At 33.3% G+C, this 27,850-nt stretch overlaps 1 protein-coding gene across 2 annotated transcripts in view; it reads right to left on the bottom strand.

Moving 5' to 3' along the window:
- Positions 1 to 491: 491 nt before the first annotated feature.
- Positions 492 to 27,850, bottom strand: part of TMEM161B (transmembrane protein 161B) — a 73,760-nt gene continuing 46,401 nt past the window's right edge. The window contains exons 6-12 of one of the 2 annotated variants that reach the window (XM_019641141.1): positions 13,537 to 13,688; positions 12,957 to 13,017; positions 12,319 to 12,459; positions 9,526 to 9,639; positions 5,403 to 5,577; positions 2,939 to 3,035; positions 492 to 1,778 (exon numbers count right to left, since the gene is read on the bottom strand). In XM_019641141.1, the coding sequence (XP_019496686.1) occupies positions 1,501 to 1,778; positions 2,939 to 3,035; positions 5,403 to 5,577; positions 9,526 to 9,639; positions 12,319 to 12,459; positions 12,957 to 13,017; positions 13,537 to 13,688 (1,018 nt within the window). In that variant the 3' untranslated portion in view covers positions 492 to 1,500. The remainder of the gene's footprint in view (positions 1,779 to 2,938; positions 3,036 to 5,402; positions 5,578 to 9,525; positions 9,640 to 12,318; positions 12,460 to 12,956; positions 13,018 to 13,536; positions 13,689 to 27,850) is intronic. The other variant, XM_019641143.1, reaches the window with a different exon arrangement.

The raw sequence follows: 27,850 nt of genomic DNA, 5'->3' as shown, positions 1-27,850 counted from the left end.
TAGTCTTGAAAGTCATTCCAAAAGAAGTTTCAAAATTGCTTTCAGTAGTGACAACAGCGCTGAAATATAATATATAGCCTCTAAAGATAGTTATATGGAAGAATATTTATTTATAAATGCCACCATTTGTTGAAAAACAAACAAACATGTTTATCTCATATCCATTCCCTTTAAAACTGTAACACTTCATTTTGGGTTTAGATGTAAAAAGCATGAAAAATAATTTTACTATTTTTTAAAATTTCGTTTAAATTTTTCAAATTATATTTATTTCCGGACTATAAAATTTAACATTTCCAATTCTAGACACTAAATGTAAAACAAGTCCTAATTAACATGGATTTAAATGATACCTGTAAGTATGTTTACAGTGGAAAAGGTTCTGATTTTTGAAAATGAAAGAAAAAGAATTTTCATTTGGGAGAAATCATCTATTTATAAAATATAACTACTCTTACACAGGCAACACAAATAAATGGCTTGCTCTAATGAACTTTCAAAATGTATTTTAATCTCATTCCAAAAAGAAAGAAAATCTCTAGATACAAATACATCTCATTCAATCATGTTTTAACATACATCCAGCAACTTAAAATATTATAAGGATCCAATATTTTCATCTTTTATAATCTCAATATATTATATATTTAATATATAATATATACAATACATACAAGTAGTCAGCAGGATTACAAAGGAACTTTTTAAAAGTTTGATCAACATTGATAAATATTTTTAGATTATTAAAAAGAACTATTTAGGATCATAAAATAAAATAAAATATGCGAGGCCCAAACCTAACAGCAAGATTGCAAATGTTCATATAGCCAATCATTTTTAAAGATCCTTCAGGTTGGATAGAATACATTTTAAAATGATACTCTTGCTACTCTCAGTCAAGCAGCAGTACTTATAGGTATTAAGCATGTACATCTCCATTAAATTTAAAATTACTATGCAACTTTCTTTACTGTAATATACAGTAGCTATTTCTTCATTTCTGTTGGATTTATTGTTGTTGTCATTTGAAGAGTGACTAACAATTACCAACAGAAGCGACGTTAGTTCCTCCCCCCTCTAAAACATGGCTCAGTTTCAAGACTGTTCTATAGGCAGCCACATGAATATTAAAAGTACCTTAATACCATTAAGAGTAATCAATCAATAACTGGAGTTATATGAAAACTTTCAAAGACTGCTGGAGGTGTCTGTAAACCAAGGTAATCAGAAGTATTACCCTGTGGATAGCCCTCTCACATCAGTTAATACAAGGAGTTAAAATTCCAATGCCACAGTATAGCACTTAACAATCTATTCTGTAGTTTTACATATTACACCATTAATTCACCCTGAGAATACAGAGGAAGCATTTCAAACAAGATATTCTGATATGGTTTTTTTTCCTTTGTACTTGCTTTCTTCCGGTTTTTGTCAGCCCTTCAAGGGCACAAATATCTGAATCCAAAGTGTGACTTGGATATCTTTTTTGTTACCCGCGAGTCACGCCACAGTGAGATACTGGTGGTAGAAAAGCCCAAAAAGGCTTGTAGAAAAGAGACAAGCAGCAATCCACCAGGTCAGAAAAGACAAAAGTCCTCGAAAAAGCAGAGGACTGAAAATGTTTTTTAAGCTGCTCAGCGCCACTGTTATTTGTGTAACAGTTACCTTCGTCTTCAAATCAGCAGAGGATAATTCAGAGTAAACAGAATTGGAGGGCAGACTAGTATCCACTGGCAAGGTAGATACAGATTCCGGATAAATGCCCCAGGAATGATTACCTAAAAATTCAAGACACAAATAAAACTTGAAGATTAACTAATTCCAAAGCTTCTTATTAAAAAAATAAATAAATCACGTAACTTATATTTGAAATTAAGAATACAAAATTTAGTGTTTATATTTAAAATGAAGTAAAATAATAATCTTTCTACATACTTGTTAAAAAATTCACTTAACCAGACTACAATCTGGCCTCTTCAGTAAAAGTACAGATAAAAGCTACAAGTCTAATTTACTTTTAATAACTGCATAAAGTCAGATAAAATAATAAAAACAATTTTTCCTTGTATAATACATGAATCAACTACTTCTATTGAATGGCAGGGAGACTCAATAACTTCTTAGAATTCTTTTCTTCCTCTAGAATATCAGAGTAAATTTCTTCCTCAGAAACCATCTATGATTTCAATGTGAGAGACTATTAATAGTTTCCAGAAAGTTTTTCATCATATACTTTCCAATGTTGGATAGGATATGAGTCACATAATTTACAATTGAGCTACTCCTTATGTTTCATAGATTCCTAAAGGACATTTACATTTAATATTAGCTCTATGGTATCTACTAAACCTACCCAAATAATACTTTAAGTTCCTTTAGCTTCTTATCACCCCCTGCCCCCGACATTGGTACCAAGGGAAATGATCAATACAGTAATGGATAACACCACACAAGGGCTTGATAGCTTAGAGAACATTTATAGAACTTGGTTCTTCCACGGAGAAATCTTTCATTTTTCAACATAAGTTATCTATACAGTAGAACTCACCAAAGGATTCTGTAATTCATGTACGTTTACAAGTACCTTGTAATAATTTAAATGTTAGGCACTAACAAAATCTTAAATCATCCTTTTATACCACAAAATGAGTAAGATGAACAGTGCTCACTCAAGTTATTTAGTGAAATTTGGAAATTAACGTTTAGCAAACAATTCTTATAAGTAAAGCATAACATTTTAAAACCATATGGGCCTGAGTTTTCAAAATCAAGATGAGGAGTCAACTTCTACAGCTAAAAGTTTCCCATGTTTCCTCTTAAAACTTTTAAAGAGAGAAACTATTATAAGAGGCATATTTCTTTGTAGGTAACAAAAAGCATTAGTAATTACAGGTAGAAAATAAAACAACATGTTTCCCAGTTGCCAGGGCATGCCTACCTAATGTTTTCAAAAGCAGAGTGGTGTGAAGCAGCATTACCAGAGGAGCCACATACTGCAGCGAAACGACACAAAGGTAATAAAAGACTCGAGCCACCTGCAACCAACAACATTCTTAAGTGTCTAACATGGCTGACATGTTATGAATAAAATACATTTTCATATAATTGTACAACTCAATTGCTTAAGAGATAAGTAATCCTTTCATGAAAAGGAAGCTAAATGGTAATAAGTTTGCACTTCATTATAAATGCCCCTAAACTGACTTCAGAAAGGCTCAGTTTGAAGATAAGTTTTGTAAAATGTGAAAACATTAAAGTAAATTTCTTAAAAATAGTTCTTAAGAGATAAATATAAATTGGGGGAAATAGCCACTAAAATTTAAATGGTATACGAGGTCAGATAAGTAAGTTCACAAACTCATCCTACAAAAGGTGCTACATACCTCTAGCTGAATACCACTACGGTCACCTTCGAAGCACTCCCCTTCGGAAGCTATGCACTGATGCCAGCACCTAGTCCACACTTCAAAGCAATTTTAGAACTCTTTTTCTGAAATGGCCATCAGAGCTGTTGTCATATTGCCCTTGATGTCCTGAATGTCATCAAAATGTCTTCCTTTCAATATTTCCTTTATCTTCGGGTAAAAAAAGAAGTCATGGAGGCCAGATCAGGTGAGTAGGAAGGGTTTTCCAATATAGCTATTTGTTTACTAGCTAAAAACTCCCTCACAGACAGTGGCATGTGAGCTGGTGCACTGTTGTGATGCAAGAGCCATGAACTGTTGGCAAAAATTTCAGGGTGTCTAATTTTTTCACGCAACCTTATCAGCACTTCCAAATAGTTAACTTGGTTAACTGTTTGTCCAGTTGGTACAAATTCATAATGAATAAATCCCTCTGATATCAAAAAAGGTTAGCAACATCGTTTTGACTCTTGATTTGGACTGACGGAACTTTTTTGGTCGTGGAGAACTGGCTGACTTCCATTGTGCACTTTGACATTTGTTTCAGGGTTGTATTGGCACACCATCTTTCATCACCAGTGATAACACGGCCCAAAACATTGTCTTGCCTCTCCAAAAGGTCTTGGCAAACTTCAACTCTCCTTTGTTTTTGTTCATCAGTGAGCTCCTTCAGGACCATTTTTGCACACACCTTTCTCATGCCAAGATTTTCAGTTAAGATTTTCCTAATGGTTTCTTTACTGAAGTTTTTACTTGGTCTGCTATGCTTCTTACAGTCAGCCGATGATTTTGACGCACAATTCGATGAATTTTAGCAATTTTTTTGTCAGTTCACCTCATTACTTGCCGCCCTGACTTCTCATCAGTGATGCGTTCTCTCCCCTCAGAAAAACGTTTAATCCATTAGTACACTGCCATTTTCTTCATGGCATTATTCCCATAAACTTGGACTAACATGTCCCTGATTTCACTTCCACTCTTGCCAAGTTTAACAAGAAATTTAATGTTTGTTCATTGCTCTAATTCAAGCTCAGACATTCTCGCAACGGCACACAAAAACACGCAACAGTAATGACTGCCACTCAGCAAGACACTGCCACACGTCGACACAAACACAACTGTGAGACACTGATAAACCAAGGTTAGGAAACCTTACTGAGCTGTTTGTACAGTGCTGCCAATATAAGTCCATGGTGGCAAGTTTGTGAACTTGTCAGGCCTCGTGTATTCACTTGCATTTCAAATATAAAACGAAACGCTAAAATCTCTAAAGACACATACCTAAAACATCAAACGAAATAACACAAGCAGGCAGAGACATATATGAGCACAAACCCCTTACAAATAAAAACATTAAAATCCCCATCTTATATGAACATACTTAACTGAGGTCAAATTATAGAAATTATAAAAATATATAAAAGAAAAAACAGAAAAAAAAGCTGTTTGAATCTTGGTAACCACTCCCAACTTATAAATGAGAGTCAAAAACAGGGGATCCAACTCCAATTCCCTAAAAAGACATGAACAGGTTACAAGTCCAGTCCACTACAATGGTGAATGGATGCCTAGCACTTTCCTTCTCGAGTCCCCATTAAGTTAAATATTTACGTTTCATGTTCAATACTTAAAGTACTGTTAAAAGGAATAAATGTAGTTACTGAAACTGGTATTTCCTACCTTCTAATTCATAAAGGCTGGACAATATGTTGTAATGTCTTTCAAATCAATTAGGGGTCCCATTTTAGCAACAGTAGACAAACCACAGCTTTGCACCACCCAACTGTATGATACATAAAACACTTGAGGCAGGGAGAGGAACTGAGACCCTTTCTTCACTTAGCACCAAAATCAGATTTTGACATCTGTTTAAAATTATCCCTTTTATTCACAATAAGAATATTATGAAATAAAATGACTATTAATGGAAACCAAATTCTTTTCTTCTTGCAGCACAGTATTTGCTATTTTTCATTTTAACTACCGTTTAAAGCTTACCATTTTCTGTAGTTCAACCGTGCTTATTCGCCCTGCTTCTTTCTTCATCTGATCCACACACTTCTGGGCTAAGTTTAAGTAAGCTTGCAGGTGACTGCGCATCATGGCCAATCGCAAAGCACACAGCAGGATTATTACCCAGAGTCGCAGAGTATCGAACGTAGCGTCCGTCATTCTACAGATCAAAAGGTTGACATGGTGCTCTCAAAGATCAAACTATGCTAGCATGCTAGTTATATGTGTGACTGTTCACCATATAAGATATAGGAAACCTACATTAGCTACAGTTGGAGATGTAAAGCAAAAGCATCCCATTCTGTCACAGGCTTACCTATATAATACTTTCACTTGCACAATAGAACTATTATAGGTAAATAAATGCATCTTGAAAGTAAAGTAGTAATCGATATCTAGGAGAAAAAAGTGGAGCAGTACTTGGGATCCTTTCTCCATCTACCCTCCTCCATGGGAGGGGTGGGAGGGGATGGCTGTGGAATGAAGAGAAGTTGGGTGCACTTAAACTGGAAGTCGGAAACAGAAAACAGGAAACAACAGGAGACTGCCTGGGGAACTCTCAAGTCAATGACCCATATATTGGTTAGTTTTGTCTAATCATATAGATATTTGGATAGGATCTTTCAATCCGCTAAGCTCCTGACTGAGATCATTGGAAAAATCAAGATTCTGATACACTGTGAAGAAATCAGATGCCTCAGATTCCTCAACAAGTTGCTCAACCTGTTATGTACTCGCTGAAGCTGGCTCAGTTTCTGAGCAACTGCTCCAGGCTAAGGTGAGGGCTACAGATGAGATGTACCCTCAGGACACTTTTTTCAGAAACTAGACCACTGGTGAGGGCTCCTTAAAGGATTTTAGAAAAAAAAAAGTTAATTTCTGACGTCCTCTTGGGGTTTAATGTTTTTAAAGGACCATGGTTTCTGCTTTGATAAAGGATCATATTGTGAGTAATTTGATAGTAGTGACTAGACCATGCTTGGCATCTAGTCTAATCTCTAGCACATACCAGGTACTTAATATATGACTGTTGAAATGTGTGGAGTGATCTGCCAGGATAGAATCTGGAACTTGCAAGGGTCTCCCTCAAAATTTTAAGACCATGAGGATAGAATGGATGGCTATAAAGAAAAACAAATGGGAAAAGATAAAACACCTTACAACATTTCTCCCTCAAAGAGGTTCCATGATCACCCCTTCCTTCTGTCTAGCATTAAGTAGCTAGGAAAGGAACTAAAACGACAATATAGAAGTTGCCTTGGGAAATAAACTTGAAGAACAGTATAGGAAACAGAAAAGGCAGGGAAGAACATGTGAATGTGGAGTTTTTTATTTGAACTATTTATGAAACATAGGTCAGAAAAGGGCACGGAACAAAGGCTTTATTATGTGTATGCTCTCTGATTTCCTTTTGACAAGGTCACGAGTGCACATGGATATAAAAATTCCAATGGAAAAGAACTGTTGGTTAGGAAGAATAAAGGCATAACTTTTTATCCATTCATTTCTATTATAATGACAGCAAGGAGACAGTCATGTAAGATTGACAGTACCCAAGAAGCAAGGCCACCCACAGCCTTGAGCTTTTCCAGGGGGCCTATAGACTGCACTGGTCCCTGGAGTTGTGCAACAAGGTAGCTAGCTCCCTGAAAACAGCTAGTACCTAGGCTTTCAGACAATAGAATGAAGGGAATGGAATAAAGCTTTGTATCAAAAAAATCTGCTCAGTTCATGAGGAGTTCAGGATTTAGGATAATAGTCATTAAATAGTACCTTCTAATTCAATTACTTAACTAACTTCATAAAGATGTGGTAAGTTGATCTGATGGGGTATCTCAGGAAGTAGCCTGAGCTGGAATAAAATATGTAGGTATATAAAGAACAGGTAGAAGACATTTCTACAAATTTCTGAAGCCATTCTAGGTTTCACTGTATATGCTGTCTTTTGGTTTTCTTCTTGTGAGGTCACAAGCACACAAGGACTGTGTGCCCACATTTTATTTTTTTGATGCTAAATCAGAACACATGGATAGATTTAAATATATTTCCAGGCTGTAACTGCATTATAACCATCTTTGCTTCTGACTACAAATAAAGTCCTTTCCACAAACCATATGTCTACATAACATATGAAAAACCTGTGACTTGTTTTCGTCTTCATCTCATTCTCTTTCTACCTCATCTCAATCTACCAAATGGACTGGATTTTAAACAAAAATTAAATCACCTTGTCTAATCACTTAATTTAATGGTCTGACAAATGAAAAATAAGATGGAGCAGAGAAAAGGCTATAATTCTGAATTGCTTATGAAACAGGTCAGAAATGGGGATAGGAAAAAGGAAACAGAGCTATAGGAAGAGGATCCTAGGTCTTCATATACAGCAAAATTGTTCCTATAATTTAATATATACCCAAGGGAAAAATTCCATATTCCCATTTCCTTTACACATATTATTTGCTACTAATTTGCACAGTTTAGCTAGGGTGACAGTGAGAAATAAATGTTGGTATAACCACCAAATGCTTTATATACACCAAATCTGATTGAATAACCTTAGCCAAATTATTTAACTTCTGAGTCCATTTTATAGACTTCTGAGTCTATAAAATGAGATGAGAACAGCAATCACAAACAGAATTACTACAAAAATGAACATGATAAAATATGTAAAGTATCAATTCCTAGCATAATAAATGCTAGTTTCCTTGTTTTCCTAACTAAATTAATGCAAATACAAAATCAGAGAACCTTATTACAGGAGTATAAAATCTAAGCAATATGACCAAACTTCAAAGAAGGACTGGGGATGCTTTTAGCATTAGACATGAGTTAGAAGTTTCTCTAAAATTTTGTCTAGAACCCTAGGATCCTTAGGATATACTTTTAAATAGTGAATCTGACAAGTTAAAATTACCATTAAGGTTTACATGTGTGGTGAAAAAACATTACAACTTCTATGAATGCTTCCCTAGTTCAATAAGGTTAAGTCCTAAAAAAAGAGTTATGGTCATCGCTGATTAAATACTCCAAGACAATTTTGCACCAGGATCTAAAAGAAATACATAATATAAAATGCATACTGTGGAGTCAATGACTAGTCAAGGTTTTTTAATTTTGATGAGGCAAAGCAGCAAAAGGAACATTTATTAAGCTCTTACTTCCAGCTGGTTGCATTACATGTGTTCTTTCACTTAATTCCAATGATAACTTTGTGAAGTAGATACTATTATCTTCATTTTCCAGATGGGGAAACAGAGGCTCAGCGAAGTTAAATAATCTCCCTCAAGTGACAGTTTTAGTGAGGATGAGAACTGGGGTTTGAACCAGTTGTCCGAATTTTTCTATTACTCTAACATAGTTCCACAAGGCTAGTGAATTAACATATCAAGTTAATTCAAGTACAGTTATTAACACCGTCAATAAACTGCTTCTGTTTCCTTACCATCTTCTTTTGCTACAATATAGTTGTCCAACTGAGGGAATATGACCTAATATTAGATAATAATGTTAAGGCATTATTTTTTAATTTTCAAAGGTGTGATGATAATATTGTTATGTAGGAAAATGTCCTTATTTTGCAGAGGTGCATAGTCAATTAATTAGTAAAAATGTTATGCCTCTAATTTACTCAAAAAACTACGTCAAAAACAAAACCAAAAAAGGGTGAAGCAAATACGGAAAATACTAATAACTATTATAGGGACTTCATATATGAATTTCCATTTATACTCATTTATTCCTCCATATTTTTCACAAGTAAAAAATAAAAGAACTGCACAAAGTATCTTAAAAACAGACACAATGACAATAAAAAAATGTCGGGTAACAAGTGGACATTACGTGAGAAAGCAAAAAAACTTGCAAGTGTATAAGATAATATTAACACAGGGTAATAATCATTCACATTCATTAAGAAGATCACAAAACATTAAATAATGGCTTGTAGTTTCAATTTTATAACACATTTTTAAGCATTTCTATTAAGTTTTAAAAATACAGCGTTCTAATATTCTCCTTAAAAAACTTAAATATAGTATATAACATTTTGGAAACAGTTTTGAGTACATAATGAAACAAAAATTACCCCTCAAATACCCATACTTACAAAGGAACACTTTCTTTACCCAATGGTGGGTTCATAATGTAGTCTTTGGTGATTGGTTTTACCCAGAGCAGAACCATAAATAAAGGTGCCAAGAAGTTGATATGAAGTAATGTTCTGAAAGTATATAAGAAATAAACATAAAAATCCAGAAACAAAATACACTCATAAACTACAGAAACGTGGGACTTACAAAACAACGGCAAAAACTTATTTTCCGTATTCTATATTTAAGGTACTACCGTCACCATTATTTTATATTTATCACTATCACTTAACATTGTTTTGAGCCCTTGCAAAACTACCTCATTATCTTAATTTTTCAGATGTGAACATTTAGATCCAGGAAAGTTAAATGACTTGCTCATGGCAATATTATAGGTTAGAGGCAGATCTAGCACTACAATCTAAATCTATTCCCTTCTATTCTAGTGTTCTTTAACAACCTGCTCCCTCTCTCCAACTTAATACATAGGTACTTAAATGATTCTCTAACTTTATACAATCAACCCAGAGGATTTTCAGTATGCAGGAGTCATCTTTTGACACTTTTCAGTGTAGCTGAAATAAAATGCCTCCTTATTTACAAGTAAAAGATCGCGATTAGCAAGGTCCATAATACTAGAAGGCATATGGCAGGCTGAACTTATTGCGGCAACTTATCATTGAGGAACCCTTCAATATGTAATGATCATATATTGTTTTAATTATACATTGTTAAAATCATAAATGATTCACTATTTTGTTTCTTCTTGATTATAAATATACCTGAAATGAATTTCCCTGTCCTTAACAAACCAAGGAAATTTACATTACTCCTAAAAATGCAATATACCTAATACAGCAAAAGGTTTCAGGTATGAGCTATATATGTGTAACTTCATTGTTAACTGTTGTCTCAAGTTTGTACCCTACAGAAACATGACTACTAGGGATTTTTCTTATTTTATAAAAAAGACAAATTCTTCAGGTTATTGTATTATCATATACTGCTTTCATTATCAACCACAACCACAATAAAGGGCTCAACTGGAGGGTTGTAAACACACACACACACACACACACACACACACACACACACACACACACACACAAACTTCAAAATATCACTACAGTGCAAGTTGATAGTAATCTAAGTGAGGAAACAGCTGGATCAAGAAACCATGGACACCAGACAGGAAAGGTGGCAGGAACTCTGGTCTGGTTCTAAGCTCTGGCATTAAAACAGGCAGCAATGTCTGGCGGTGGGGGTGAGGAGAAAGCTGCTCTTTGTGCCAGTCATGCTACTCTCACAACAGAACTAGCTTGCCCAAACCCTTGTATCAAGGCTGAGTGCTACAATACATGGGGCTACAAGAAACTGAACAAAATAAAACTCCAAATCCCCAATGGGAAAAAATCTTAGAAAGAAGCCAAGTTTTACTGAAAAGAACACTAAAATGTGCCCCCACCCCCATCCCCATCCCCAACCACCACTAAATGTTTTAAGTGTTTTTATAAAGTGATTCTTTCATCCCACAGGCTGGGTAAACCATCGGGTGCAGGGAAGAAAGCAGCAGTATTAGGTATGCAGTGTTGCTAGGGAACACTTAGTATTAAGGAGCAGCCCACAGCGGTTTCAGTAGCTGGTGAAGGGCTCCCATCCACCCACCCTTTCAGCTTATTTAAAGCATAACATTGGGGTTAGAGGACTGAAGTGTGTGTGTAGAGGAGGGGGGAGAACCAGGTGTTGTTTTAAAGGAAGCCATTAGAGAGGAATGATGGGAGAAAGGCAGGATGTAGCCAAGAGCATGCTGAATAAAAGGAGGAGAAAAAGAGGGATGGAGTGTACACTGGGAGTTGAGAATAAGTAAACACATACACAAAGCACATGTGAAAAAAAAAAGAAAGGAAAAAAACCCCAAAAAGACTGTCAAAATTAAAACAAGGGAAAATGACATAGATGAGAAAGATAAGAATGTTAAGACTAGAGAAACAGCATCACGTGTGAAGTTTTAAAGAGCAGAAATGTTAGGAAATATGATCATGCAGAGAAGCTTAATGACTAAATATATTATAAAAAAAGCTCTATTCTCAACTTGGGCTTATACTGCAAAACAAAAAGATGAGATGAGAATTTGAATCTGGTTATGAGTTGGAGATATAAACCTGTCATTCTGCCAAGGTGATTCTTTCATCAAGAGAAAAAATGTGACAATCACAAAGAACATAGTAAATGGGCTTTGAACTATATATATATTTCTCCATTTGAAAACTGAAATAGAATTTGATAGTTAAAAGTAATCTGATATTTGACATTGTACAGTATTACCAATCCCCAAATAACAATGTATTATTTCAACAAGCCTTACAAATATCTCGTATGTATACAGATTTCACTTTCAAAAAATTTTATTGGAAAAAAAAAAGTAAATTTAAATATTTACGTAAAATTTAAATAAAATGTTTTTAATTAAAATATAATAGTTCAAGAAAATTTCCATAGACACTTAATTCAGTCTTAGAGATTACAATAATAAAACTGACCTCTGAATTAAAAAGAACTACAATATTCTTTTTCATTTTAACAGATAAAACAATTTTGTAACTGATTTTATATTTTTTAAACACAGGTATTAAAATTCATAAGTGAATAGAAGAAACTTGCTCATAGTAGAAAGAGGAAGTAGTGTGACATCAAATGATTATTCATTAATTTTCAATACAATAATTTATGATTTCATTACAATAATATACCTTCATTAAGATGGAAAACATATATTTATCTGCATGTGCTTATGTACATTTTCCGCTTACTGTGTAATTTTTTCTGTTGCCAAATTCAGGGCATCCAGATGCATTTGAGCCAGCCGTAATCCAGGAAATGTCAAAAAAGCCCCAATGAGTGAACAGAAAATAGCCAGGAAAAATTTGAAAGTAAGTTTTGAAACAGGACCCCTAAAAATAAAATTTTTAAAAGAGCTGATAAATTTTTAAAGGTAACTTTCCAGGAATTTCCTTTCTTCTAATCAATTGTTCTAAAAACCACAATAATAACAGTAATACAAAGTAGATGTTTACAAAAAGACCGCTCTTATTCAATTATCTATAACGGATTTTAGTAAACTATAAATTAATCAGGCATCTCTTTAGCCACATTTGTAACAATCCAACCTACATATTCAACACAGAATTTGATATATTGATACAACCCAGATATAAATTTAGTTTAATCTCTGGTGGCAGAGGAATTAAATAAAATCCAAATAAGAATTCTATGAAATATCATAACTTTATACAAGTGTAAAAATTGAGTAAGGATATTTCTAAAAGTAACAGTCCTCCTTGAAAAAGAATTCTTTTCACAGATTAAAAACAAAGAACTACTTATAATAAATGCTGTTTTACTAAAAATAGGAAAATTTAATATCATGCTTAATATTTTAAAAACTTACTGAGATTCTAAACCTTGCTTTTCAAGAAACTGCATTGCACTGTCTGAAAAATTTGTAAATCCTGTAGGGGGAAAAAAAAAATTCTTATCACAGGGGTAAAATACAGGATCTTTTTTCGAAAATAAAATGCTAGAAAATAGAGCATCTTACATTTTGAAGTGACTAGTTTAGCTCTTTCATGTACTAATTAGTAATAAGCCATATGCAATAAAATTTGGTTATTAGCAGGAAATCTTTGAAAACATCCCTTTGATATTTGTACATTCCATGAGTGTGCATGCAATTTGCATTAAGATTTACATCTTTATGTGAGTAAACTTTAGCATTATAGAAACTTATTTAATTGTAAGGAAAAATGGGGAGGGAACCACATTTCTGAGTAAAGGTAACAAAAAACAGCTAAAAGAAAAAAAGGAAGAAAGATCTTATTTAATAATAATAAAGGTTAATTATTTAGAACATTACAGAATATGCACCTCACACCTAATTTTAAAAACTTATCAGATATAAAACTTACTTAAATATCAAAGTCAAAAATATTAACACTAGATAAAGCAAAAAGATTTTTAAAAATTGTTACCTGTTTCAAGTCCAAATTCCAGATAGTTTTCTGTTACAATCAAGACTGCCATTGCTTTCACGAAGAAAAAAAATCCAAAGGTAACACAGACTGATCTTTCACCACCATCTTTTACTTTAAAATAGTGTGTAGTTAATGAAAATAGAACTTTGCTGCAGAAGGAAAAGTTCAGGAAAAAACCACAAATAACTTTGTGGGAGTTAAACGCAACCATCTTTACAGGAATTGAACTCCAATAAAATTTGACTACATTTCTTTTGATTCTACAATGTACTTATCTACCAGGTAGCTTTTGGAAGGAAGTGAAAAACTAAGGAAAATCTGAATAGTCTTCCAAGACATAGGCCATAAAAATCAAGCAAATCTAAGTGAAGTTTATAATATTATAATTAATGAAAAGTGCACATACACACATTAAGCTGGAATTAGGGAAGAATGTATTTCTAGTTTTTGACTCAAATTTTACCACTAGGTTATTACAGTAATTTTATGAAATAGGTTCTCAGTGACATGAAAAGCCAAGGTTGAGATTATATTAGGGAACTACCTTTTATTGGGCACGTTTGTCAAGTATTTATATTTATGAGAGTATCAAGTATTTATATTTAGAATTAAACACACAAACACAAATCACAGGAATCACCTGTAAATCATTCAATAACTCAAAATTTGAGAATTACTAATAGCCATTGGCAAGCTGTGGTGGTAGAAAAACTAAGTATCTGGGGTCACTATTTCACAGTGCAATTAAACAAAAACTCTGGAGTACACAAGTTCCAGTTGAGTTCTCAAAAGCAGCCAAAGGTTTGACATGCTGATCTATCATAAAACACTAAAATATTTTAATTTAATATGAAAATATTAAACAGACCACTTTATCTGAACTCTCTCACTAACTGATCAAATAAAGATCACATCAGTGGATGATCCAAACTAGAACCCAGGTTTCCATCATACCAAACTGTTCTCCTTGAAAGCATAAACCCACAAAACAAAATAAGGTACTTGGCAAAAAAAAATCTAGAAAAGCAACTTTTATATAAAATATATGTCCAATATGGAAAATAATAACAGCTGTCATTTAGTACGTGCCAAGTGCTAGGCATTACTGGTTAACTCATTCTATCCTCACATTAGCCAGCTATTATCACTACTTTACGGATTTTTTTAGAAGTGTGGGACAGAGAGGTTAAGTAGCTTGCCCAGGATTACACAGCTAGATTAGAGTCAGATGGGATTTAAATCTAGGCAGTCTGGATCCAGAGTCTATTCACTTACACTGCCTCTACAAAACCGTATATGAGCACAGCACCTAAGTCACATGGTGGTTTAGCAGTTACCTATGAAAAATAGAGCTGCCACGACAGAAATAAATAGTTTAAACATTCTCATAATCAGAAGAATCTTTATTCAGGAATGGCTGGGCGAGAATAAGGACTCTCATGCTTACTCCTTAAAAGGAAGCTGTCCTTTGTTGCCCTATGTAAAAGGGGTTAAATAATTATTACATACTGTCTATTAGTAGGATGCTACCTAGGATATTGGATACAAATGTAGAGTCCCAGCTACTCTAGCTATGGGTACCTACCCTAAGTCAGCCAACCGGAAGGTAATAAAAATGGATGACTCTTTTTGGCATCTTTCAAATACAGCTTAATCGTGGAAAAAAATCTCTACTAGAATATAAACTCCATGATATCAAGGATTCTTCTTCTTTTGTTCACTGCTGTAGGTACTCAAGCTATCAGTAAATATATTTTGCCATGGAAATAATGTTTTACACAGTAGTTTAGGTAAGCTGAAGTAGTACTAATTCTATACTTCAATGGTAAGTAAATCTTTTGAAGAATGATATCAAAAACACTTGTTTCCCTGGGATAATATATTTTAAGTAGAAAACAGTATACAAAAGGTTTTAGTATAAGATCTATTTTTATCATTGGTAATAATAAAAATACAAATTATTTACCACTCATGGTTATAAATTTAAGGGATTTTCTGGGTTTTATAAAGGCTAAGTCATTGATTTCCTAAGGCAACGGATAGTTCCCCCTTTAAAATGTCAACAAAAATAAAAATATGAAAAACCCACCAAACTACAGGAATAACTCATCTTTTCCCACCTATTACTGGGGCAACCTGGCCCTCAGAACCATGTCTGATAGAAAGCATCTTTATGAACCTCCTTCAGTCAAGCACCTCATTTTTCAGTATCATGCCTTTTCCTGCCTTTCATTGTTCTCATCTCAGTTAATTCCACTCTAAGCTCCCTTTCGCACAAATCTCTCTGCTTTTACTCAAATACCACGATTCAAGATACTGGTAAATACTTTCTCAAATTTGTTTTCCTAATTACCAATTAGCAGTAGCATTATGTTTCTTCATAAAATTATTGTCTTGTATGCTACATTACAGACCACATGAACTTTCATGGGCTAATCTTGGCAGGGGAAAGGGAGTTATATATAGCATTATTTCTCTAAAACACAGGTTTTTAAATTTCAATCTACATGTAAGTTGGAGGTACTATCTAAAAAGGTACTAGGAATTGGTCTCAACTTTTTAATATATTTCTTTATAGACTATTATAATGATATTACTTACAATGCTACATACTATAAAATACCGGATTTGCTTTTAAGACATAACAAAACCAGATAATGAAAAGCTAGATATAACCTCTGAAGTTTTTGATTAAAAAGACCTTTGCATGTTTTCATGTGTTATAATGAATATACCATATAACTAGATACATATAGAGAGAGCTGCAGCATACACCTTCTGAAGATATTGATCAGGTGTGTTGCTTTCATTCTAAATGTCTTCTTATAGTCACCATAACTCAAGTCATATGTATATACTATATATATACATAATACATAAATACATATAAACGAGTATATACATATATATGTCAAGTATTTGAACAAATTACTTATTTAATGTAAGAAATAAAACTAATAAACAAATCCATTGGTTTACAATTATTACCCCCATCAAATATTCAGCACCTTAACACAAGATTATCTTGACTCAGTTTAACTGAAATACTCTGGTTATCGAACAATACAGAAAACTAAACTCTACTGAAGTAAAAAAGCTAATCTACATAATAATGGGTGTTATTTTTTCCTATGATATTGAACATAAGGAGAAACAATTATTTTTATAACAAGGGAAATAAATCCTCAATAATATTCTGAACATTATTGTAAAAGTTTTCCCTAAACATATTGTGAATCGCCTAATAGCTACTAAATCATGTATAAGCAATAAGAGTATACTGCATCACTGCAGAAGTTGGCATGATTTTGTAATATTAAGCTTAAATAGGGTTGTCACATTAATACGGTATCAATTTCAATTAAAATTATTAATGGGGGTTTAACAAAGCACATTTAATTTCCATGTCATTTTAAGATGTAATGTGAATATTTTAAAACTTTTCCACAACTTAATCATTACATACATCCTACCATCACTTTTTTTCTCCTTTTCTTTAAGAAGATCATTAATTTCATAGTTTTTGCATTTTTGCTCTCACATCAATGACAAACACTGGTAGTCTATAGTTGCTTAAAGCAAAAAAAAAAAAAAAAAAAAAAAAAGTCTATGAAGACTATACATATATCCAGGACAATACTCAAAGAGAGTCTCCAGCTAGGGGAGATAAAGGCAGGACCTGCCCCATCACCAATCCCATTAGCCTAGGTGAAAATATATTGTTTGTAATGAAGGATGGAATGACAGGGGACAGCTAGCTGTGTGTGCAGGCAGAAAAAAGGTTACAAAGCATTAATCTAAACCATCTTGCATAATCTAAGTTCTTGGAATAGTTTTCTAATTAACCCAGGTAAAAAGCATATTGTAGTTTAAATTTACATTATAATTTATTTGTTAGTTCAATTAATACAGAAAAACTACAAAGTTAAGGCTTTTTTGCTTAAACTTTCTAACTTCTCATAGGAGGAAACAATGTTTTATACATGAGTCTACTACACAATTATTTTTAAAATTATGCAATTAAAAAATATAACCTTATATTTATGATTAATAAGTGATATTAATCATCTCAGTAAAAGTTGAAGCCAGGTTACATGTGAAAAATATGAAAGGAAATAAAAACATCAACAAAAACAAGATCTGATTTTTAAATAAACAGGATTACTAAAGCTTTTCCCTAAGCAAATAGTTATTTTTGTTATAATGAGTAGGGAACCTGAGTACCAAGTTCTCTAAGAAAGCAAGTCAGGAACAATTTACGAGTCTTCAAAGAAACTTCATTTAACTTTCAACATTTAAGATGGAGTTTATGAAACACAAACACTGTTTACGAGTGGTGATAAGATTCTAGAATACAGATGCCCAAACTTTTACCTATTTCTTCTCCAAAATTAAAAATAAAAGAAACAAGTGTTTCCTTTTACTAGTATCAAACACTACAGGTCTATTTCTTTTTTTTGGCATTGTAAGGAAGAGCTTACATATTAGGAGAGGATTAAAAAATAAAATTAAAAAACAAAATACAAAAACTCCAGAACCACAACTGAATTGCTTTTGAGATCTAGCAATGCTTGCTCTTTTGCCTGAGTGCACTAAGCCCAGGGTGAAAAAACATTGCTTCATTTTTACCGAAAATGGATTCTAGAATCTATAAAGAGACAATTTCTAACTCATTCACTTACACTAAAAAAACAAAATAACTTTCTTAGCCAAAATTGTTATCAAATGATCAAAATAAAATGTCAAAGATTATACCCATTACCAAACTTTGTTACCATAGATTAAATTACAAAATATGTCAACACTAAAGGAAAAAAATTAGATGCAACTTAATCCATGAAACATAATCTTCCTTATATCATTAATACTTTAATACAATCCTGTACTACAAACACCTAAAATGCCACAATACCTGCATCCTCAATTCATACTGAATACTGGATAAATCTTAAAACCATGTGTTTATTGAGTCCCAAGTTAGAGCAAAAGCCTCCAATAACCCACAGTGTAAAATACATACACTATTCTGATATGTAAGACTCAACTCAAACTCTACATCTTTCATGAAGCTCATCTTTACCTCTCCAGCCCAGACCACTACCTTCCTCTTCTGAACTTCAGTATTGCACTTCCTACTGTAATTCACTTGCCAAGTATATGATGCTGTAGTGTGACAGACAGGTAAAGAAAACATTCTCTAGATCTAGACGGCCGGCCTCGGTCCTCCTCTTACTACATGATCCTCCAACCTGTGTCTCCAGTTTCTTCATTTGTAAAATGCAACTAATAAATCCACCACCTTAGAGGGTTGTTTTAAAAATTACAGATTTCTTTGCAGTTCTCAGCAATAACTTGAAGTTTTTTTACATAACTGAATAAAATACTGAACTTCTAATATGAAAAATATGGGAAAGGACACAGCATACGATAAGTGGATTATATAATGGTAAGAAACTAAGCTAATTTTACTTTGGATACAATTCTTAGTTGTGTTTAAATCTTTTAGCCTTTTCCATGAAAACGTAACCTAAGAGGTACATGATTCCACAAAACGCAGCATGTGGTGTAAACTGAAAACAGACGTATGAGTTGACCTCTATATAAGTAGAAATTAGACTCCCAACTCTCCCCTCCTATTACTCCTGTGCAGCCAGGTAACAAACTCCACTCTGACTCCAGTGGAAGCTAAGCTATATAGCCTCTGAAGAAAATGAACTGAAGGTACACGAGTTTAGATTTAAGTGAACGTCTACATACTCAAAGGTATACTCACCTTTGAAATATGTGCAGCAGGCTTGTACACTCCAGACAGGAGATTAAAGACTCTCCTCTACAGAAACCAAAGGCCTCAAAGGAAAGAGCAATATGTAATGCTATTATGGTCTACCTAAACCAAAACCAGCTTCAGCATTACCAAGGGATTCTTCAGTGAAGCTAACCAAGCCTTAGTTACATACAGTTTACAAATCACTTTTAGTGCCGGACTCTTAAATATGAAAGGAAAGCCAAGAAGCACCAGACATCAGAGCAAGGATCAGAAAACGTTTTCTGTAAAGGACCAGAGAGTTAATATTTTAGACTTTGTGGGCCATATAGTTTCTGTAGCATATTCTTCTGTCTGCTTTTTAATTTTTCTAAACAACCTTTTAAAAATTTAAAAATCATTTACGGTTCAAGAGCTAAACAAAAACAGGATGAACCTCAGATACAGCAAGCCATAGTTTACCAACCCCTGTATCATAGCATAGCATCTTATATGAAAGACAAAAGAGAAAAGGCAATGGGGAAAAAGTAACTTAGAGAAAAGAGAGTTGATAAAGGCAACAAAGTTTTACATATATATGTCAACAGACACACAAGTTTTGATACATATATATCTATATGAGATACATCCATAGTTCATAAAGCTAAACAAAGATAAATGCATCTCTGAAATATGAGCAGGATGCTATAAAAAAGGAATGGTCAGATGTCATAAATAAGCTCAGATAAATTAAAAATAGGACAGGCAAAATACATCTTTAAAAATAGATTTGAAAGATAAAGTTGAGGGGAAGTCCCATCAAGCAGAAAGGGTATGAAAATGAGATGATCAATCCAAGAGGTAAAAAAAAGTAAGAAAGAGTACACAGATTACAGAAGGGAAGAATTTATCAGACATAATAAAAAATAATTTCCAAACTCAAAGTTTCAAATTAAAAGAGCCTACCGAAAGCCCAACACCAAGAATGAAAAAAAATATTTCCAACAATGTACATAATCATTAAAGCAGACAAATAAAGATTAGATTGTAAAAACTTCCTAAGAAAAACAATGCACAAGTCACACGCAAAAGATGAAATATCATGACATTGTACATTTCAAGAGCAACAATGAAGTTGAGGACAATGGAGTATTGTCTTCAAAATTGTGAAGAAAAATACTGACAACCTAGAATTCTATATACAGCCAAAATATCAATAAAATAAATGAGAGTACAAAATTTAGGCACTTTCAGAACTTCGAAGTCTAAAACTAGTTACCTGCATACTTCGGCAGAAAGCTCCAACCAAACATTTGAACAAACTAAGAGACAGAAACATTAAATCCTGAAAAATAAAGATTAAACTTCGGAAAAAGGTAAAGGAAATTCCTACACCGACAACAAGTCCCAGGACGACAGCGGTGCAGCAGGAGTTAAGAACAAGCTCAGATAAAAAACAGAAAAAAATGGAGGTCTCAAAAAATTATCTCTATACAGGTAAAATAAGGAAACTAACACAAGTTGTAAGTGACCTTGTGGAAAACTATACTGAAAAGCTAGTGGAGTTAATAATAAACACACACAAGTAAAAATAATTAAATTTTAAAAAATCATTAATGAAAAAATTGTGAAAGAAATTATAATACCTTATAATGCTCACATATGAATATACAGGTACAATAATCACTGAATGCTGACTTCAGTAAAAATTATAAAATAGGGACGGCAGGGTGGCGCGTTGGTTAAGAGCTGGCTTGGGACGCCAGCTCTGAGCAGCAGAGCCCCAGATCTCACATGAGGGCAAGTGACACTGCCCTCTACAGCTAAGATGGTGAACAACAGCTCGACCTCGCTGGGCTGCCGTGAGTCACCAGTGACAGCGTAAACTGCAGTGAGGCTGCTGTGGGCTGCCATGGGCTACCATGTGTAGCCAGCAGCCAGCGTGAGCGGCAAAGAGCCGCCGTGAGTGGCCGTCCAGTGGCCGGCGACAGATCTGCCTCAGCCGGGAAGAGCGCAATGATGGTGCCAACTTGGGCCAGTGAAGCAACGTCCTCCACAACTAGACTTGAAGAACAAAATGACAGCAACTTGTCTGTTCCCCTTCCCTGATTTCCCAATGCTGTTCCCCTCCCCCAATCCCCTAATAAAATCTTTGGGGGGAAAACTGTAAAATAACTATATTAAGAACATAAAGAAGAGGCACAAAGGATGGCACAGTTTAAGAAATAAAAATCTTGATCTACCATAATTGAGAAATCAGTAGTATAAGCATTATATTTAAACGTATGAACATTTTTAAAAGCCAAAATAAACAGCTAAAACAGGATCAAATGTGGCAAGGGGATAGGGAAGGGGGCTTGGTTTATAATACACTTCTAGTACTTTTTGTCTATATAAACTATTCTGTGTGTGTGTGTGTGTGTATATACATATATACACACACACACATATATATATGTGTGTGTGTATATATATATATATATATATTTGATAAAAGTTATCATTTTAGAAAATTCAATCTAGATTTTAATAAAATTTTGATCTACAATGTACCCCTCCACTCCACAAAACAGTACATTATGTCCTGGAGTTTAATAGACCTTACTTAAACTACATACAAATTCACAGTGTAAATTACATATGTATGTTCTACTAATCTTTTCAATCTCACACACTGACATTATTTCCACATCCTATGAACTCAACTATTGCGAAATGTTAATCATGATTAGTATTAATTACCTTGTTGAAAATGCTTCTCGTGCTTGTGCAACACTGTCATAAAATCTTAGGATTTTAATACAATCTAGTCCTTCACTGGCAAAGACCTGATATACACATATATATACACCTAGAACAGAACAAGTATTTAACTTGTTATAGACAAGTAAACAAGCAACTTTTCCAATAGTTATATTCTCCCAAAAGGAAAAAGTCTTAGTATTTTCCAGCAATAACCTCACTGCCTAAAGTTCATTCTTTGCCAAGAAGAGTTAAGCAAAGATTTGCAGAACCAATTGAAGTCTATTTTGTAGAATCGTCATCATATTTCAACTCAAAACTCAACTGTTTGTTCTACCAAACTTTTAGAGCAACATGTATTTTATTCCATTTACATAAAAGTCTGAATAGTAGAGCATGGTAGTGGACTGAACAAAAACCTCCTAAAAAGAAGACAGACTTTTGTCAGCATTAGACATATTAGAATATAATTCTGGCTTTCTTTTTAAGAGACAGGAGAAATAACTACACTTGGTATCCCATTTGGAGTTCTTCACTGACAACTGTGGTAACTTTATTTTGAGATCACTTATAAAGACTTTCTATACTAGCTAAAATAGTAAAGTTTCTTATTGAGATACTTATCAAATTTCTCTAGTACCTATATGACAAATTGTTTTGAAATAAACAAAATCCTTTTATGCTCTAATTCTATAAACATGCTTATTATTCACATAGAATAAATTACACCTGAAGTACTATACAAACGGATTTCAAAATGAAATTTCTCTAAGTTATTTCCTTTGAATCTGTTTTCTTCATAAATTGTCCACAATTTCTAAGTTAGACATACTTATTTTTCCCTTTTATACATAAATACAACCTGATAATGTAAATAACATTATGATAATATCAAAATAAGGCTTCTATATTTATAGACATGTGTAACAAAAAACACTAGGTAAAATCATGGCATTTATTTATTTATGACTTAGTGGAAATAATGGTCACGTACCTTCACTATGAGTAAACTCTCAACCTTATTTTTATCCTGTTACTATTTTCATAGATCATTCCATAAATTACGACTTTCATAAAGAATATATTAGTAAATATTCAAAACTGCATTTGTCAAACTGCTGATGCAGTCATTTTCTCTTTCTTTTAATAATCTTTATCCGCTTGTTAGCCCCACCGTCCTAGCTATAAATGGACCACCTACTTATAGTGTTAATTTATTTTGCTTTATTCTAGAAAACTTCAGCCCTTAAAATAAAGAGAATGTTAGGGGTAGGATAAATTTTTTCCTGCTACATGGCTGATATTTTATAAGTTTTCATTTAATATCAACATTTTTTGCAACTGGAATTTGGCTATAATTTATAGATGCAAATACAAAAATTACAATAGGAAAGAAAAATCTAGGACAGGTAAAAAAAGTTACTCAGTAGAAAGTATTTTAAATATATTTATCTTCAAACTGGAGATAAGAGCTTCCAAATGATCAACAGGTTTATTTTTCATTCTAAAATGGCAAATTTCTCTAAAATCTAGGACAAGTTAAATAAATATTCTTATCAAGGCACTAATGTTGCAACTTAGTTTATATTTACATTGCTTGTATTAAGAAATGTCTTTTATACCCTAACATTTTGAAATTATTCAAATCTATTTATTTTATCAATGTTTTTTTGAGAAGGAAAGAAAAAGAATGAGATCATAGTCTAAGAAATATTTTGTTGCCAATACACAAATCTATGGATAATACCCTAAGGAATACACAGAGCTTTCCAGAAGTTTCTCGCAATTTCAAAATTATTATATCTTATAAAAATATATGTTTCCACTCAACTAGGCAATTTTCATGTAAACTGAATTTTTCTACTCTGTTAAAGATTATATTCTTATTTTTACTGCCAGTGACAATAAAAAAACCCCAAAAAAACAACAACCAAAAAAAACCTGTTTTTTTCCTATTCAAATGGTTAAACCTCCCACATCTTCTTTCCCATAAGGCAAACAAAATACCCGAAATCATTATACTATACATTCTCACTGCAAAGAAACGTAGAAACTATACCAAGTATCTGATACAGTGGCTACATTGAAAACCAACGATAAACTTATTAATCCTTATGACCTAGCAAGTAAAATCCTTTTAAAAATAATCTGAACCTGTCTTCCAATGTTAAAAACAAAACGACCAACTTGGATAATTTTTAACTAAAATAGTTTTCATATTTTCAAGATGAAGGTTTAATTCATGTATTTTAGTTAAAAATGGAAAAAACAGAACCTAAACTTCTCTTAGGTATAGGCAAAAAACAATTATACATATGTAAAACCCATTCCACAAAAAGCTTATAGCCAGCCAGCCTCAACCTAGCCAGGGTGTGGAAGGAATTAATAGCCAAAGATTCTTGAAAGTATAAAACATAGACTTTATTTAAATAAACAAAAATACTATTAACTAACCTCCTGGTTTAAATAAAGCAAAACAACAAAGGTCACCCTTAAATTTTTAGACTCAGGAAGAAAATGATCACTTCCAAGCTAAAAGAAAAAAATGTCATACTTTATATTCATAAACAGAAACATAATGCTATCTCCTAAACAAGTTCCCTATATCATGCTAGGTTTGACCTGAAAAGTAAATGATTTGGCAGCATTAATGTCACAGAAGATCTCCAAAAGTTTACAAAAGGAACAAGCTTTGCCACAACATGCCATGTAAAAATTTTCAAGACAAAACAAGTACCTTGGCTCAGATTCAATAGCTTTAACTGTTTCTTTCTCACTAGGAGACCTGATATCTTAGGCAGTTCACTTCAGGGTTTAGTGTTTTGTTTTTATTAATCTAAAGAAGAACATTTTTGTAAAGTAAGAATATGGTGATTTGGAATCTTTTAAGGAATTTAGAAAAGGTGACTTAAGTTACACTAGTTTGTTGCAGTTGTCTATTTCCCACAGCAAACAAATATAGCATTTAAATTACAGACCTTTAATTTACAAATCTACATACAGAACTGAATATTTAACACAAACATACTTAGAGTTTATTTCAATTTAAATCATTCACAATTTTGTTTTGTATAAAATTTGCATGTCTGGAAAGGAAGGCAAATTAAAAATTTAAAACATAGCCTTAAAAACATACATAATAGGGTTTTGTACCTTAAACCATCCACATTGTAAAATACAAGCACTGTGGAAATGTGACTAATGATCCAGTCCTTTAACCAAATATAATAGGACTACTGAGAAGCTTTATCACTTTGTAGAATAGCTTTCTTCTCACTTAAATTCACGTAATTGACTCAATATTACTGTGATACAGCTTATTCATAAGAAAAGGTTCTTTTTCTAAAAAAAAAATGAAAAACTAAAAAATTGTAGCGTATGTTAATTTTTAAAAGTTTTATTGCCACCAAAGGATGTTTTTTTCAAGCTCCACTTTTAACTTTTCCTTTATTCATAAATGAAAAACAGTGCTTCACATTATAACAGTAGCCATTTCTCTAGTGACTCTAGGACTTCATGGGCCCAACATACCAAAACAAACAAACAAACAAACAAACAAACAAAGACCGTATCTACAACTGCTCCATCCTTATTGCAAGTCTTTCTTTACCCTTTACCTTCCCCACACCATGTAGGATAGCATAAAAAGAACACAGAGACTTGGTCAAATAGGTGGTTAGAATTACAAATAGACAAGAGAGTATAGTCTGGTTTTGGAGTAAAACTGGAAGCAGGTGTGATAGCTGAGATGCATGTACAACTCAGTTGAGGCAGAAGGCAGAGCTGATGACAAGACATGGCTGTTTTATGTTCCAAGGTTCAAGATTTTAGCTCACACATTTTAAAGTCATTTTATGCTTTTAGAACTTTCAAGATTCTGTAAAAATTATAATTATTGTCCTACATAAGTATGTCAAATAAAGCTGATTGGGAGGGATAACCTTGGAAATAAAACATTTTCTTTCTCACTTTTAAGTGAACCAACTATTTAAGTTATATGTGTCTAATTTGGGGAGCAATTTAACAAAGGACATTTCATCAGTAACAACTGCAGAGAATTTCTGAATCAACTGATATATGTGTGACTGCAATTAAGTGGAGCTGTTGTCCTATGTAATCAATGGAGACATGTGTTTGACTAATAAGTAGGCACATACAATAAAATAAAGAGAAGCCAGACAGCGGTCACTGCAGCTAGACTCTGCTCACAGGGTATGAAAAGCATACCAAGCATGTTACAACCAAGATAAGATGGGCTATAAACAGACTCCTCCTTGGTGTTGATCTGGATATTTGGCATTTAATTCTGGTTTCCTGCATGCCACTGAAGGTAGTAACTAGGTCATTTTCTCACATGGTGAAAGTTTGAAGGAAAATCCTGTACCCGAACATAGACACGATTCTACTTTCCTCCTTCTTCCCTATTGCTTTGTGGAGGGTCAAAGTTGGCAGAAAATAGCTTGCATTCTAAAGCCCTTCAGCATTTTCTGTCTTCTTTGGGATGGAGAGACAGCCAGCTACCAGAGTCCCGCAGGGATGCTATTGTTTGGTGCCTTTCACAAGTGCACTACTTAAAACTAAGCAGAGCCAGTTCAGGGCTAAAGACTGTGTGGACCTTTGCTCTCACATTAGGCATTAATGACTGAAGTGAAAGATGAAATTTATTCATATAAACAATAACTGGAGTTGGTAATTTCTCTGGTAAGTAGATATAAGGGCTGTATGTACATCAAATAAAACTGGGTATCAAGAATACGCATTTCTACATATATACCATAAACACTATTTTAACATCATATGTATAAACCATGAAAAAAATGAAGCAAAGACAAGAATATTCCATAATAAACAATGTTTCAGAGAACAAGAGAACTCTTAAGTACGAAAAAGTAACATGATATATAGTCAACTAGTGCTTACTATCAAGCAAAATATTTTTAGTGTGTTTCATATTACTTGTTGTCTAGAGACGGGTCTTTATTCTGACTAGGTGTTTTCACATTATTTAATACTATAGAATTAAAAAGTAATATGTTAAATAATTGCATTTAACTTGCTCTTGAAATTAGTACAACATCAGATATCTAGGGATGTTTCTTAACTGACACACATGATCAGTATTTCTACATGATCTGTACTCTGCCCGGTACAATATATACTTTGTGAAGATATAAGGCTTTGTTCTGGCTCTTCTGGTCTAAAATATACCTAAATCAATCCAAAACGGTCAATAAGCGAAATACCACAGTAGTGCTGAATGTCCACAATCATATCACATAATTTAAATGATATCCACTTACAGCTTTAAAACCAGTTTAGTTTAGCAATCTCTGGTCGAATATAAAAGATGTTAAGACATGCATTTATACTGCTTACTCCCAAAATCTGATTAAATAAACCGCATAGGAAGGAAAGTAAAAACCCTTAAAAACAAGCAATAGGAAGAGATGCAAGAAGAAAAGCGACTGCAACAAAATTTGGAAGACAGTAAGTAGATGGACAAGCAATAATTGATTTAGGTTTCAGCTTTCCCTGCTAAGCTAGGTCTACCAGGGGAGAAGCTCAGTAAGAAGAAAATTCATTCACGATACGCCCCGGAAGTCAGGAATTTGAGACAGCAGGTACCTGTGAAGGCAGGGTTGCAGAATGGATGAAAACAGAATGATTGGCTGAATGTCTATATTATTGGTTGTCAGAAAAGTCATGATGTATTTTGTCCATGTTTTTCAAAGGTCATTTATTTAAAGAACTAAGATCAATGCTATCTTGCCCATTGTTTGATAACCTTTTGGCATCTTTCAGTGAGCTTCATAATTCCTCGTTCAT

Source organism: Hipposideros armiger, unplaced genomic scaffold (genome assembly GCF_001890085.2).
Source record: "Hipposideros armiger isolate ML-2016 unplaced genomic scaffold, ASM189008v1 scaffold_57, whole genome shotgun sequence".
Classification (NCBI taxonomy): Eukaryota; Metazoa; Chordata; class Mammalia; order Chiroptera; family Hipposideridae; genus Hipposideros; species Hipposideros armiger.
This window is presented reverse-complemented; position numbering and strand designations above follow the sequence as displayed.